This window comes from Acinonyx jubatus, chromosome D2 (genome assembly GCF_027475565.1).
Source record: "Acinonyx jubatus isolate Ajub_Pintada_27869175 chromosome D2, VMU_Ajub_asm_v1.0, whole genome shotgun sequence".
NCBI lineage: Eukaryota > Metazoa > Chordata > Mammalia > Carnivora > Felidae > Acinonyx > Acinonyx jubatus.
In genome coordinates this window covers 66,180,124-66,196,298 of record NC_069393.1, presented here as the reverse complement: position 1 = coordinate 66,196,298, position 16,175 = coordinate 66,180,124, and the positions used below count along the sequence as shown (strand labels likewise).

At 51.1% G+C, this 16,175-nt stretch overlaps 1 protein-coding gene across 1 annotated transcript; it reads right to left on the bottom strand.

Annotated features, from left to right (window-relative positions):
* Positions 1 to 353: 353 nt before the first annotated feature.
* Positions 354 to 13,433, bottom strand: DUSP5 (dual specificity phosphatase 5). Its single transcript, XM_027063034.2, has 4 exons — positions 12,853 to 13,433; positions 7,716 to 7,864; positions 4,629 to 4,848; positions 354 to 1,846 (listed from the first exon to the last, which is right to left on the bottom strand). The coding sequence occupies exons 1-4, from the start codon at positions 13,229 to 13,231 to the stop codon at positions 1,446 to 1,448; spliced, it is 1,149 nt and encodes a 382-aa protein (XP_026918835.1). The 5' UTR covers positions 13,232 to 13,433; the 3' UTR covers positions 354 to 1,445.
* Between the last annotated feature and the right edge of the window lie 2,742 nt (positions 13,434 to 16,175).

Below are 16,175 nucleotides of genomic sequence, written 5' to 3'. Positions count from 1 at the left end.
GTTCGCTCATTTCATTGATGAAGCATCTGAGGTTCAAGGCGAAGTCTTTGCCTGGACTCAGGGGAGTGAAGAGCCCTGAGTGGATGAATGCTCTGACCTCCTCTCCATGTGGCTTTCACCTAAGGACTTGCAAGTGAGCTCAGGGAGGCTTCTCGGTCGGAAGGCAATATTCTGTATCGTTAAGATCACCAGCTCATGAGCGGACGCACAGCCTCACGCCTCCAGCAGCACATGCATCACCACTGCCCTGGTGCTCCTTTGGAAATAGCATTTGTTTGGATCCAGGGAGACAGGCTGGGTCCCCACCTAAATGTATTCCTACCTTACCCCAACTCACCAACGACAAACAAGTGTTTTTTTTTTTCTTTTTACTCTTTTTATTTTGCACTATAAAAAAACAATAACAACAACAACAACCAGTAACATACTGCTTTTCTTCACATTCACATGGATTTTAGGAAATTATTGCCTTTTCCCCTGGAGAAAGAACCTACGGACAAAAAAGAAGTACCACATTACAAAATCTGTAAACCCCAGAAGTCCACAGCTTGAAGACAACCCCCAGGGGCAGGGATGAAGACGTGTGTCACCGGAGACGAGACAAGCACACATGAAGGACGGCAAACTGGGGAAAACGACCATTTCAATGCCATTGACCCAGACAGCGGGTGCCCTATTTCCCTTGGCACCCACTGCTACCACCTCGAAGGGGTGATTTTTGGTCTAAGGTCTGAAGAAGAGTTGCTTTGAGGAGAGGTGCAATGAGAAAGGTTCAAGTATGAGTAAGAATCATGCGAAGTCCGAAGTCAGGGAAGAACCCACGGTGGAGAGGACACCCAGATAGGTCAGTGTCTCCCTACTTCAACCGCCTGTCTCTACTGACCCCAAGAGGGAGCCTCAAAAACATCTGAGGGTTCAAAGCAGCACACAGATCGTGTCCCTCCAAACCCTGCAGGGTTACTTTCCCGACTGGGTGGTGATCAGCTTATGCCCTGAAGCAACAGAGACAGATACTGAGACTGCCAAAGTTAAAAAAGTAAGGTGGAAATTGTGCTTCCTTCAAAACGAATTGGCTTCGTAACTGCCTTTTCTCCCGGTCTAGCAACTGCTTTCTCCCATGCTGCTGCAGGGATTTATTGCCTTACGCTTGAAATGAGAAGGCAAACTTGGAGGTGCAGGGACTGGGCGGTCCTGAGAGGGCACGGGGTCTGGAAGTACAGTAGTTGGCACGCGCCGTACTCTCATGATGGCTTGGCCTTCCTTCGGTCCCGAAAACCTATCCCCGATGTCAGTGTGAAGTTCCTTTGCAAGCCTGGTGCTCACTCTCCCAGTGGGGCAGTGGGACAGAGTGAGGTCTTCGGTATTGCACAGGTATGAAATGTCCACGAGTTTAGAAAGCAGAATCACAGTTGTTCTTGGGACTGGGCTGTTTCCCCATCCCGGTTTCAGCAGGATGTGGCCGTGGCCACGGGGCTCCTGCTGAGCTCTGAGACTGTCGAGTGGGTGGGCACTGGCACCAGCACCGAGGTAGGGAATGTGCAGTAGGAACCTTGCACGTCAGGGCTCAATGTCTGCAAATGGGCTATGAATGAAGAGCTGGCTGCCTCCCCTTGGCAGGAGGGAGCCTGTGGCGTGGAAGGCAGGATCTCAGACTCATACTGCAGGAGCTGGCCCATGAAGCCGAAGTTGGGCGAGACCACACTCCTCCGCTGCTTGATATAATCGAAGGCATCCTTCAGGCGGAACTGCTTGGTTTTCATGAGGTAAGCCATGCAGATGGTGGGCGAACGGGAGATCCCAGCCTCACAGTGGACCAGGACCTTGCCTCCCTTTTCCCTGACACAGTCTGGAAGGAAGAAAAGACAGTGAGGATGAGCTGGGACTGGAACCCAAAAGGCAATGCCAAGATACAAGCATTAAACACAAAAGCGACCTGGTTATCAAAACATCACGTCTGCTCGAGCGCGGAGGTTCCTACACAGTCTCTGATGCCCCTTGGCGAGGACGGAGCTTTTGGGGTCCCACCAAGGTCTATCCCCACTTAGGACCTTTCTATCCTTAGAGGTGCCTCCTTGTTCACCAGGATACTTGCATAGATTCTGCCCCTGAGCAGGCCAGACCTGGAGTCCAGCAGTCTCACATCCCTTCCTGGAGATGCCATCTTAACTCGGGTCCCGTGGATGGGTTTCGAGAGGGCATTGGGAAATCCTTGACATTGCGTGCAAATTTATTGAGTAGGCACATTTTTCTGAGAGGGTCCCAGGTACAAAGACTGACTTGGAAAAGCAATTCCTGTCTCTCAGGATCTGAGTCGTACGGTGATGACCCAGTAGTCCTCTCCTGCTAGAGGCTTGTCAGCCTCACTGGGCACCCTCTCTGGCTGTGCCAGGAGCGGGATGCTTGGCTCAGCTCCCAGGGTTCCCACCACCAAACATACACTAAGTAGTGCACAGCCACTAATTATAGCCCTGGCTAAGTGACGCTTACTAGACCGGAGGATATAAATGGCTTCCGCAAACTCCATCTTGCACAACAATGGGAGTCACTGCCATCAAGCTACCACCATCAGTCAGCATTCTTTGAGCTCAATATGACTAGGGGGTGCCCTCCTTTCCTGTTCCACTCCTCTCCCCCAAAGAACTACAATAGTTAAAAATGAGGGGCAAAAGGTTACACACATACACACACCAATTAAAACCCACGAAAAACAGCCGTTCCAATTCCCTCTCTTGCTAATGAGGAAATGATTACATTACGACCCGGGAAGTTCGATATTGTACCTGGCACTATGTGAGGCCACAGTACACAAAAACACTGAAGGTTTCGAAGGGAAAATCAAGTCAGCTCCCTTACCCGCCTCCCTCCTCAAGTTGGAGACGTTTGTAAATCAATCCGCAAGATCTAAAACATCAAGTTCCTGAGGAGGCAGGGAGGAACCCTGGAGTTTCCCCAGCAGAACGAAAATCCCAAAGGACGCGCTCAGTGTAGCTCATTGGAGGTACCCCCAATTTAGTCTGACTCAAAAGAAATAAAGCCCCTGTAAGTTAGTTCAAAGGGGACCCCAACCCCTAGGATTGCAGGGTCATGGCTCCTGATTTTCTTTTGCTCCTTGTAGGCTAGCTTTTAGTTGACCAGTGCTGTATCCAAGAAAACAAAGGGCTTAGAGCGTGTTGCTTCCGCTCTACCCCTCAGGGCTGGTGTTCCATGTGACCTTCCCAGGGCCTTCCCCTGGGAAGGAGGTCAACACAGGGTATGGCCTCAGTCCCTCCTTTTACCAGGAGGGCAAGAAGTCTGGGGAAAAGCATCCTGTGCTTTCAAAATGCTGTCGGTTTGTGCGGTTATGTACACAACACACAGGATGGGGAAGGAGGGTTCTGAGAAATGGACGGGGGCGGGTTTCATGACCTCACCGAGGAGCTATCTAGGTAATTAAATAACTGGCAGAGAAGGGCAAGGCATTCCCAGGGTCAGGGAGACAAAGTCAAGGGTTTCCCACTCGCAACCCATCATTTGGGCTGCCTCTCAGAGAGCCAAAGGAATCATCTCAGCCCAGAGGCTCAGGGGACCAGGACATGGTCTTTTTGCCTCTGGTGAGTTTTCCAGTGGGTTTCCTGTAGAGGAGAAACCATGTGCGATGAGCACTGGGCCCACCAGGTAGCCAAAGCTAGGCGGAGTGGGGGGTGGGGGGGCTTCAATTGCTACCCGCACTAAGTAGTTATTGATGTGGCCAACATCTGCCTTTCCCCCTCCAAAAGCCCTCCAAACAAGATAAGGAAAATCACATCTCAGCTTCAACAGCTATGCATATTCAAGGGAAAGAAGGACTCTGGGAAAGAAGGCAAAACCACAAGGTTGGGGAGTGGTGTTTGCAAGTCTGAGACAGCAAAAAGTCAGCCTTGCAGCCAAGGAAGAGGGATGGGGGAAAGGGAAGATGTCAAATGAGAGAAAAATCAAGGTTATGCTGAAGAGGTGGGGACCCAGGGCCCAAAGCCCTCTCCGGGCAGAGGGGCCAGAGGCTTCCAGGCCTGCACAGGGGAGGAAATGATAACTGCCTAACACAACGTACAAAAGATGACAACTTTTCTGTGCGCAAAGCATGAAGCTTGATCAAATGCTATCTTTAATCCAAAATTAGCTGAAAATGCAAAACAAATTGCCCCTAAAGCAGTCTGCCAAAAACCATGAAAAGCTGCCAGGGCCCTCGGGGCTCAGCGTGTTAAGCAGTGCTCTCTCAATCCTTCTGTTTGCTTTTTAAAAATACCCTGACCTACGTAGGAGCACAGTTGGGATGGTTCTTTCCTTCCCTTGCTTCCCTGGCGTGGGGCATTACGCACGGACACACCGCATCCCACCCAGCTTGAAAAAATAACACAAGCGGCAGTGAGTACTGCCATAAAATGATATTAATTCATTTATCTTGCAAATTAAAGCTCCTATTAATAGCAACTCGAATCCTCCCCTCTGCGTCTTTGGTGGCTGCAAACCTTCCCGGCTCCAACTCCTGGTGGTTGCACAGACAAGACGCTTGTTTTTCTTCTTGGCAAAGGTAGCCTCCATCAGTACATCAGAACCAGAACAGGTGCCCTAGGCAGCTCCCCAAATAACGGAGGGCGAATGACTGAACCTACCAATGAAGTCTATTGCTTCTTGAAAGTGGGAGCTAATGTCAGCTGTGTGGCTGTCTTCCACGGGGATCCATTTGTAGTGTAGGTGGGTCGTGCAGGACTCGGAAATCCGCCGTGAGACATTCAGCAGGGCCGTGATGTGCAGGTTGGCGAGGAGCTCGCACTTGGATGCATGGTAGGCACTTCCAAGGTAGAGGAAAGGGAGGATTTCAACTGGGCCGCCCTGGAAGCAGGGGTAAAGGATAGCCAGGGAATATCGGATTAGCTTGCTCATTTAGGAGAGGAAACAAAACAAGTCTGACCTACTTGTTGGAGGGTGGGAGGTTCCCTTTCTGGTTTCCAGGTAGAGAGTTCAGAGCCAGGGTAGTTCAACCAGGAGTGTGGGTGGAGCCACCACCCTGGCCAACTCTCTACCCTACATTGCTACCTTGTGACTCAGTGACGGCAAAGCCCACACAGCGAAGATTTTCGTTTTCTTACACATATTGATTGAGGAGGCAGGAAATGCTAGCAGCTTCCCTGTGCTGATGGGGACGAGAAGCTATGTGTAATGGGAAGAATCGAGAGGGTAATGTCCCAAGTTCTAGCTGCCCTGACAGAACCAGGGCAAGCCTTTTAACCTTGGGGCAAGCCCTGTTTTTTCTCTCAGGGAAGCAGATAAAACTCAACAAGATGAGAACCCTGCTTTACAGTCCTGATATTTTATAGTGTATCTTATCAAACCTAGGACACTGATCCTAAGGTGCATGTGGTTTTAGCGATGTTAAAATGTGCCCCCCAAAAGGATGCTTCTTAGAAGTGAAAACAACCACTGTTTACCCAGGATCCTTAGAGAAAAGCTGTTAAGCCATGTACAGAGGGGCTTCTCCCACACCTGATCTTTGTCAGGTAGCACTGAGGGTTCGTGAAAGATGCTTACATCAGCCTTTTGGAAGGCCACCCATACACCAGGATTCCCGTTAAGGAGGATCCCAGTTAGAACCAGAGACCATCTCCCCTGAGGCAAAGTTAAAAGGAACAGCTAGACTGTGGCAGTCTTAGCATCTCCAGGGTGGCAAGACAAGCCAGTCAAAACTGGAACAATGGGAGCCCCCCCTCCACGATTTAGAGGGAAACACTGTGCTTGAGGGGGGACAGTGGCTGCGTCTTTGGGAGCCTCTCCCATATCATCCATCTGCTTCCTGTGTTTCCACTTCCTGTCCTGGAATAAAGTCGAATGGAAACTCAGCCAGATCCACAGTAGGGAAAGAGGCATAGGATGAGGGACAGCAGCAGGCAATTCTCAAATTACCCATCATGCAGTGTGTGCTTTTTCTTTCCAGAGAAATCAAGTGTTTGGGCAAAGGTCAGTTTGGCTAATCAGAAGAAAGTTATGGACGATTTTACAAAGGATAGTAAAAGTAACAACTAGTTATTTTATTAGCACCTACAATAGCTGGCGCCGGACTTAATACTTTATACACACCTACATAGATCTCTCTCTCCTTTTAGTGCCTTGGAAAACACTGACAAACCGGGCCTGGGATCTCATCCAGTTACTTATATAGCCTAGATCAACACACTCCTGAAACCACGTTTCTTTGCTTTTCTGAATCCTGTTCAGACTCAAGAGGAAGAAACCCCAAAGGTTAACACGACCTTGGCTTGGCTTCTCTCAACGCAGAAGCGCTTCTAAGAAATAGCACGAGGGGGTTCCCCAGATGAACCCTGGAGACACATCAGGGCCTCCCCAGTCCTCTCGGCCAAAGGTCTGTTGTGCTTTCATGATATCCTGCCAATTCTTGTTTCTCTTTCACTTTCTGAGAAGTGAGGGGAAAACACCACCCAAACAAACAAAAATAGGAATCCAGCTAAGCCGCATGCCCATGGCTTGAAAGCTTGAGGGTTCATCATACGCTGTATTTTCAATAAAGAAAAACAAAATAATAACCGTGGCACCTTGCCAAGCTAATGGGCTCCCTGACCCAGGATCCCATTCAAGGGAAGTCACTTGGCTTTACTGGGAAGTTTATTCGCAGGGGCAAAGCTCTGCTCATGCTAGGCAGCTGGCACTTTAAACAACAGTCAGACGTCTTCCTTTTTATGATCTGGATATATTCTTATTTTGTGGGAAAGCCTTGAGAAGCTCCTCCTACCAGGTCAGGTGGCTAGGATGGCCCCTTTCTAAAAGAAGGCATGTAGAAAACAGAACAAGGTCTTGCAAAGAACCAGAGTTGAGAGAAGGGAGGAGGTCTGGGCCTACTGTTGCCAGGATTCTTTGCAGATAGATCATTTCACCAGCTGTGAGACAAGTTTTTTCCCTCTGTAAAATGGGAAGGTGGGCTTTGATCTATGGTTTCTGCCAGATTTGGGACCTTGCCCACCTTTTGCCCATCCTCCAACATTGTAGGTAATCCCTGACTGAGCCTTCCACATTTTTATCCTTTAGTGAGTTGTCAGAAGGTATAAATTCTTTGAAGGAAACCGCCCCCCCTCCACATCTGTATGAGCATGAAATCCTCTATAATATCTCTTGATCTTCTCTGGTTTCTGAATTTATGGAATTGTAAGCACCAGAAACCCTTAGAGACTGCTTAGCCATCCCAAGGGTTGTTTCTCCACGACCCTCCCTCAACCTCCCCCCCCAGCCCCATTTCAGTTAAAAATAACAAGACACACTTTGACAGGTACTAGGCTGGTTTGTAGAAACTGCAGAGCATGAACAATTCAGGAAAAGATCAGGAAAGATCAACACAGGAAGCCTGAAAGTCGGCTCTGAAACACCTTCAGGGAAACCTAAACCGATATTTTGAAGCTTCTCTGCACTTCCTAGGCCAGCTAATAATGTATCTTTCACTTCCCCTTTTCTCCAGAAGCTGTCAAGCATCCTGTGGCTCGTTTGCTCTTGTCAGCTTGTTTGCTGGAAAGAAGCCCATTTGGATGGGCTCTTGGATGGAAACTCAAGTTGGCAAGTAACAGCTCTCTGAAGCTCGAGGGCTCTGCCCAAAACCCTGATCCACAAAAGAACGAACCGGTGCTGCTGAGCGGGGAGAGGAAGAGCTGGGGTGCCGAGGAAGGAACAGAGTCAGCAGCCAAGACCACACCACGTACCTGGTCATAAGCCGGCCTGTAGCTGATGCTGAGCACTGGTTTCCCACACTGGTTCATGAGGGCTTTCTCGGTTTCAACCTTCTCTTGTGAAATGGGTTGTACATCCACGCAACACTCAGGATATTCCGAGTAGAAGTTGTCATATCCTCCTGCAAGGAAAACAAAAAAGGAAGAGAGATGTTAAGCATTGATTTCTCAGGCTTTCAGAAAATGCCCCCAATTAGTCAATACCCCAAGTGTGGAAGAGTCAAGAATATTATGCTAACACAGATTCCGGTCTTACAGAAAAATTGAACCAAGCCAACTAATAGCTTTGGAATAGAAATGGGCTACACCCCCCTCCTCCCGCCCCCCCCCCCCGACACACACACACACACACACACTTTTTTCCCCTCTTCTTCTAACAAGCTACAGTTCAGAGAGGCAATGATTAACTTTTTGCGTCTATCAGAAGCAGCTTAAACTGTGAAAGGAAATGTATCCGACATCTGGCAAATATTAACCAAATCCCTCCAGAAAACAAAAGCTATTTTCACTTGTTTGTCTAAAATGCAGGTGTGATTATACAGAATTTCATTCATTTGCAAGAAGAGACTCCTAAATTGGTTTGCTTCATCCCTAGCCCATTAGCTCTGAACTGGATTATAGACGGAACCCTCTCTATTCATAAGGGAATGGGGGCCAATATGAGGTTTAAACTCAGTGCAATAAAACAACCCTGCCCTTTCGCACTCCCAAGGTGCTCAGAACACTGCTGACAATCCTCTCTATAGGTCCGATTTTGAGTAATCAATCTAGTTAATTAACTTCCAAACCAAACTGTAGACCCAAGGCCTTTGGAACTTAATTCTCAGTCCCAGTAAGTAAGAACTGTTTCTCTCCCCTTGAAGATCACCTCACCTCCCTGACCTTTCTCTACGACTACATATGCTCAAATGATAAACTTCTCCAGATGGGTCACTTAAGGTAAAACCTATCTGTGACCAAGTCATAGAAACTTGGGTATACAAAGAAGTCTCAGCTATTAAATAGAGAACAAACTGAGGGTGGATGGGGGATTGGGGAGAGGGGAAAATGGGTGATGGGCATTGAGGAGGGCACTTGTTGGGACGGGCCCTGGGTGTTGTATGTAAGCCAATTTGACAACAAACTATATTCATAAAAAAATTTTTTTAATGCAAAAAAAAAAAAAAAAAAAAAAGTCTAAGGCCCAGCACTCAGTGGGAAAGAACCAAAAGAAAAACTGGCCTCAGAAGCCTCAATGAATAGGCCAGCTTTACTTGGGGACATCCTTGCTCCCAATCCAAGAGGACTTAAGGCCCTTCCAAGAGCCTCCAGAAAACCTGCTTCTAATTTTTTTCTGACCCAGAAAATTCACTTGGGGTCAAATCATCAATTAGGTACACATTGTAGAGGCCATGTATTTTCTACAAAGTCCCCTCTTTCTTCTGTCTCTTGGTGTTATTACAGCCCCACAGTGAAGTATGTGGTGGTTCTAACCCCCTGCAGTAGACAAATGGTTAATGGATACCATGGCGGTCTCCAGCTCCCTCCCAGAAGCTGCAGCCAATTCCTAGAATGAGTCATCTTGTCATTACTGCTTCCTCCCAGCTTGCTGGAACTGCCCCCGCCCCCAGTGAGTACACTCAAATCTCCTCTGTGGTCACTTTAACAAAAAGCCCATTGGGCCTCCCCAGATGAGCTTCTGGACCTCTAGGTCAGTCAGGACAAAAGACCACGCCAGAGAGCAATGGAGGTGGAAGGTGGCGGTGTTTGTGGTTTAGTTTCCCCTTCCTCCCAACCATAGCCCCTAGGGCCTTGCCCTCCTAGGAGGCAGAAAGAATGTCAGACTTACACGGACACACAGACACACAGCTTCGCTGGAAGAGGTGTCCCTAGCTAGTAAATCACTTCCTGTGCCTGGGCCTCCAACATTTTGGGTTCCAGGAGACAAACTGAGTGATACGGAACAGGAATCTGGAGTAAGAGTGGCCCAGGCGTTCCCAAGCTTTCCCAAGAATGAGGCTTGGGAAAGAGAAGCAAGCCTTCAGGCCACCCCATCTCTTGTCTGTAAATAGCGCACTTAAGAGTTGGCTGTTAGGAGGACAGACAGGAGGTGCGGGTGTGGGTTGGGTCCTGCCTGCCCACTGACAAAATAAGGCAAGCAACACAGATTCTCAGCGTAGCTCTGAGGGCCAGATAAACAGCGTCCTGTCTCTTCAAGCTGGGGTCAGGAGTCCTTCAGATTAGAGGGTCTCTGTCTTTCACCCACTCCTTTCAGAGACATGGAGAGACAGAACATTCTTCTCTGGTGCCTCACTTGAGTTGCAAGAGCCTAGACAATTCTTTTGGCTGCCTCAACCCTCTTCAGAGTGATTCTGCTTTTGATCACCACTCCATTACCAGGGGAGCAGAGAAGGTGCATGCACACTGCTTATAAATACACACTGACAATGCCATTAGGTCATCACCTCATTTTAGCGGGGTTTTTTTTGGGGGGGGGGATGAGAGGAGGATTAAGGGAAGCGTAAAAGGCATTGCTCCCAAGATCTGAAACGCCACTAGATTAAAACCTGAACTCAGGCATGCCTGGGTGGCTCAGTCAGTTAAGTGTCCAGCTCCTGAGTTTGGTTCAGGTCATGATCTCACAGTTTGTGAGATGGAACCCCACATCCAACTCTGCACTGACAGCATGGAGCCTGCTTGGGATTCTCTCTCTCCCCCTCTCTCTCTGCCATTCCCCCATTTGTGTGCACTCTCAAGATAAATAAGCTTAAAAAAAAAAAAAAAAACCTGAACTCACATCTAGACATGAGTTAGATAAGGAAAAGAAATTTTCTTTAGCAACAACTTAAGATTTTAGTAATGTTATAACAGTAAGTATCAAGCAACTTACACTGAAAATTAAAACACACACAATATCAACCCGGCAATTTTACTGAAAGATAGTGCACATGCAAAGCATCTGGACAAAGATCTATTTTACCACACTGCCTCAAATAGTGAGGCTGAAAAGTAATCAGCCAGCTGCCACCAGGGGATTTGTTTAAAAAGTAAAATTGGGGCTCCTGGGTGGCTCAGTTGGTTAAATGTCCAACTTTGGCTCAGGTCATGATCTCATGGTTCGTAGGTTTGGGCCCCAAATCGGACTCTGTGCTGACAGCTCAGAGCCTGAAGCCTGCTTCAGATCCTGTGTCTCCCTCTCTCTCTGCCCCTCCCGCACTTGTGCTCTGTCTCTCAAAATAAAAACATTTTAAAAAATTTTTTAAAAAGTAAAGTGGACATGTATGCTCTGATATGGACAAATATCCCAAGATCGAGTTAAGTGAAAGAGGCATGAATAGAAACTATACAAAACCATTCTATGTTTTAAAGATACTCATGGCAAATTAACTTGTCTAAAGACGAACAAGAGAAATAGTGGGTGGCTGTCTCCGGAGAGTGGAAGTAGGTTCTAGGGGGTGCAGAAAACCCACTTTTCATTGTAGAGCCTTTGTGCTTTAAAAATTTTTACTTGTGTATGTTACTCTCATTAAAAAAAAAAAATTTTAAACATGAATTTTCCGGAGATGTGAGCTGCTTACTTCCTGTGGCAGTAACTTCTAAACCGTCAGCATGACCCCCCTCCTCCCACCCAGTGCTGTAGAGGGGTGGGGAGCCGAGGTAGTACCAGGAGGAGTTTCCTGGAACATATCTTTCATGATACTTGGGGAGGCGGTAGCTTTTCCTGTATTCATTGCTAAGAACAGGAGACAAAAACCACATCAGGAAGAGAAAAAAAATCCGGGGCTAAGTGTGAAACTTCTGCAGAGCTTGGAGGGCATCCCTCCATCCCCTGAGGGCTGAGGATGATGGACAAGGAAGAGCATCTTCTGCCTGTCTCCTCCCTAAGAGGAATCAACCAGGGACAGTCTACAAGAGGTGCTAATACGGGGGCGGGGGGGAGGGGGGGCTGCCCATGTGATCTCCTGGCCTGGACTGTGTGAAATTCCCCAAATTGCATGGTTTTAAAACAAGGCCCTCACCCTCCATTCACTGCCCCCGAGTTCTGAACCACATCACAGTTGTATCTCAAGGCATCTGCAACAGGGTTGGCAGGGCCTTGGGGCACAGCTTGGGCTGAAGCCTCATCTCTGCACTGTGGGCTAGGTCTTTCATACATTCGAGGTTACAAAGGATTCAAATACAAGGCGGGAAAAGTCATAGGAGTTGGCCCAAGAATCATTGCTCTGTAGCTTGTCAGTCACCCACCACACCACCAGGAAGTCCAAGTCCTTTCTCCAGCAGGTGTAATGGGCTGACTGGTGGGGCAGCTTCTGGGGCATCTCAAACCAAAGGCGACGGAATCCCCTCCACCACTAAGGTCCTGAGTCCTGGCTGCACCTCTCCGGAGTCCTGGCACGACTGCCAGCCGCCCCTCACCCCGGGGAGACAGCAGGAGGCCAGCCCTGCGGGGGTCTTCTCCGGGCGGTAGAGCGAAGGGGTGAAAAGGGTGGGAAGGCTGTCAGCTCCAAATTGAGCTAGAGAAAGGTCTGGGAGGGGAGAAAGGAAGGCCGGAGGAAAACAATAAAAAGCAGTAAAATAAAATAAAATGGAAAGGAAGGGGAGGGACTCGCCAGGGTCAAAAAGGCAAGAGGGGTCGGTGAAGACAACCTAACGTACGCTTATTTTCCAGGCGGGAGGAAAGGGGACACCGCGGCGCCACGCTCCGGGGGGTGGCGACCTGCTGATCCCGCCAGATCTGTCTATCAGAAAGACTCAGAGCCCAGGCCCCAGAGAGGGCGGCTAAGCCGGCGCGGGGAAACGGAGACCCGCGCCAGTCCTGGCCGACGGCCCCTGCCTCCGAGAAGGGGCGCCCCCGGCAGCGTAACCAACCGCACCCACCCCGGCGGACCTGCCGCCGGGAGCTTTCGAGGAACTCGAGTGGGGAGGGGGAAGCTCTGAGCGCTGACAGTGGCGGTGCCCTCCCCAGCGCACGTCAAGCCCCAGCGTGCAGGCTCCGGCAAGTGGAGACTACCGGGTCCGGGGTCGAAGACGGCGCCCCGCACAAGGAGAGGACCCCCAGAGCCCCGGACTCTCCGGCGCGGTGGCAGATTGGTGGTTGGTGACAGGGAATCGGCGGCCCCGATGCGCTCACCTTTGAGGAAGTAGACCCGCGGGCCGGCGGGCAGGCAAGCGAGCAGCGAGGTGAGCACGACCCGCGCGGCGCTCTCCTCGCGCAGCTTCTGCCAGTGGCGGCTGCCCTGGTCGAGCACGACCACGGCCGCCACGCCGCCGCCGCCCTCCTGCAGCAGCCGCGCGCGCGCCGCCTCGTCGGGCAGCACGTAGCGCGCAGACACCGCGCCGCCGCGGGCCCGCCGCAGCACCACCGAGTTGAGGTTGACGTTGAGCGAGCCGCGCACGCTCGAGGCGGCGAAGGCCAGGTAGGGCCGGCAGTCGAGCACCACGCAGCGCGCCGCCGCCTCCTTGCGGAGCATCTTGCGCAGCTGGCGCCCGTCGAGCGACGTGACCTTCATGCCGCCGCCGCCCAGCGGTCGCGCGCCGCGCGCCCCGCAGGTGCCCACGGCCAGGGTGCCCGCTGGCGAGGCACGGGAGGGCGGCCCGCGAGGCTGCGGCCGGCCGACCGAGCCCGGCGCCGGAGCGGCCGCTCAACTCTTCTTTCCCGCCCCGAACGCTCGGCACCCGGCCGGGCCACTCGCCGCCCCAGAAGCCGGGGATTCCGCCGGCAGCGCGGCGTTTTATGTGAATGAGTGTGCGGCCTGTGACGTGGCTGCCCATATAAGGCCAAATATGGGTATTTCCCCGCCCCCTTCGGGCTGTGGCCACACCCCCGGGGAGCCGGAGGCGCGGGGCGGGCGCCCGGCGTTAGTCAGCCGGAGAAAGAGGAAGTGACAGGCGCCTCCCTCTGCTTTCTGTGGCATTGCGCGGAGACACTCACTCGCGCATCACCGGGGGCTGCCGGTGGGGTGTCAGGAGCGTTACGAGGCCGAGGTGACCCACGCTGTGCGGGAAGAGGAGGAAGCGGAGGAGGCAGGGCCCGGCGCCGCATAATCAGTCCGGCTTCGAGTTTCAGAGACGTAGGTTCAGAACCTGCTGGGGGCTGTGCCAGACACCGAGCTAGGCAGGGCTACGGGAGCCCGCGGCCGGTGCCCCCACATGAATCGGAAATGAGCATTGGTCTTCACCCAAGCCTTGACGGCGGCACACGAGATGATAGCTGGGATTTGCTTCACAAGGGGTGGACTATACCGATGACTCGGGATTGGGTTTGTGTTGGTAATCGTTAAAATTCAGGGATGGGTGGGTACGGGGGGGGGGGTCCCTTATACTGTGTTCTCCATTCTTCTGTTTGCTTGAAAATTTCCGTAATAAAAGTGCTGAAAAGTAAAAATGGAGAGAGGAGAGCCAGCTGTTAATCTCCCCATATGGATTCTGCCCTTAAAGGATTGACAGGCCTTTTCTCTGTCGCACTCCAATAATAATTAGAATAGTTGTTTTCTGAGGAGCCGTTTTCTGGCCCCTGGAAAATCCTGTCACGGAATCAGCTGCGGCATCAACATGCATCCGTTGATGGAGCTCAGTCCCAGGCTGCTGTCCAGGTGGCTTCTGGATTTGGGGGATTATCTGTGGATCAAGTCTAATCCCAGGCTGTCTGCCCCCACCGGTCCCCAGCAGCTTCAGGCTTCCCGTCCCCAATCTTGGTGAACTGGACGCATTCACCCATTCAGCAAGTATTCTGGAGGGCCAGCTTCGCACCAGGGGCTCTGCAAGCTGCAGGGGCAGGTGTGGGGGAAACACGTCTCTACCCTCCAGCTCATGACCAACCATTTTGTTGTTGCCCTGAGGAGGCGGGTGGGGGCTGCTCCGTGGAGAACAGCCTGCCTCCACTAGAGAGATTCTTGGTTACCACAGACATAGGAGAATGAGGTTTTTAGAAGGAAGCAGAAATCAAATTCTGAAATCAAATGCAATCAAACCAGACGCCAGATAGTTGGTTATCGGGTCACAGCTGCATTCAGTCAGAGGCGCCGTCCTGGCCCTGCCAGGGACGACAAGGAAAATGTGATGTGGGGGTTTTCTCTGGGATTATTCATGCCAGCCTTCCCGGTAATTTGCTCCTCCTCCAGGGTCACCACCAGACATTTCAGCCCAGAGCCACACGTGCATGGAGCACCCACATGGCCAGGCTCTGTATTGGGGGCTGGACACCAAAGTGACGTGACTTCCTCTCCCTGGTTTTCCCCAGCCCAGAGAGAAGGCTTGGCCCAGCCACAGGCCTCTTTAAGGTCCTGTAGTCAGTATGGAAGAGCATCCACGGTGTGGGGAATGGGGACTTGGAGAGGACCTCCCAGGGCAGAGGAGAGTCAAAGGGAGTTTCAAAGGATGAACTGAAGTTAGCCAGGCCACGGAAAGGGAGGGTGGAAGGCATTCCAGGCAGAGGGATCTGCTAGAGGTAAAGAGAAAACAAAACAAAACAAAATGCTGGCATGGTATGTGCTGGAGACTAAGGCACTTTTGGCATTTACTAGAAAATCAAACAGGGTCAGGTGACAGAGGGTCTTGTGTGCCATTTAAGGCATTTGGATCTTACCCTTTGGCTGGAGCAGCCCTGGATGAAGGGTCTTACTCCGTGACCTGGTCAGGTGACCTTTGGGAACTTCATGCGGCAGCACGGTGGAGGATGGATGTTTTATTTGAGAGTGGGGGTAGGGGTCCAGACTGGAGTCAGGGAGATAAATAGGAGGCTTTTGTGGGTAATCCAGGCCTGAGCTGATAAGGGCCTGCCGGAACTTGGCAGTGATAGCGGCGATTGAAGAGGCCACACAGATGGGAGAAACATTTAGGAAGTAAATGGCCGGAAGGGATGGGATGGGGAGACAGTAGAGGGTGATGCCAAGGTTTTTAACTGGGGTGGTTGGGTGAATGGTGACGCCTTTAGATAGGGAACCTACAGGAACAGGTCTGGGTGAGCAGCTGCAGAAGAAGGAGGGGATGAAGTTCAGAGAGATTAATAGGTTAGAGGTGATCATGGACTGCTCAAGGGGGTACCCAGTAAGCAGTGGGGTGGCCTGGCAATCAGTGCAGGAAAGTCTCCCACCCTCACTTTCCAGGTCCAACAGATGACCAAGTCCCAGGACTCTCTGCGCCTTCCAGATTTCTCTTCTGACCTTTCTGGTCCTGGGGCCAGGCTGGCTTCATGGGTGTCTCCCTTGTACAGCTACACAGGGCCCCATGCTTGGTTTAATGCTCTGCTGTCACTCTCTTGAAATTCTGAATAATTTTCGGACAGGGAATTCTGCATTTTATTTTTGCACCGGGTCCCATACATTATGCAGCTGGTCCTGCCCATCGCTGTAGTTAAAGGGCCCTGTTATCCCCCATAGTGGACCTTTTAACAGTATTCTGTTTCCCAATCTCCAAGCCCTCTCCTTACTCTCTCATCCTCTGCAATGTGATCTC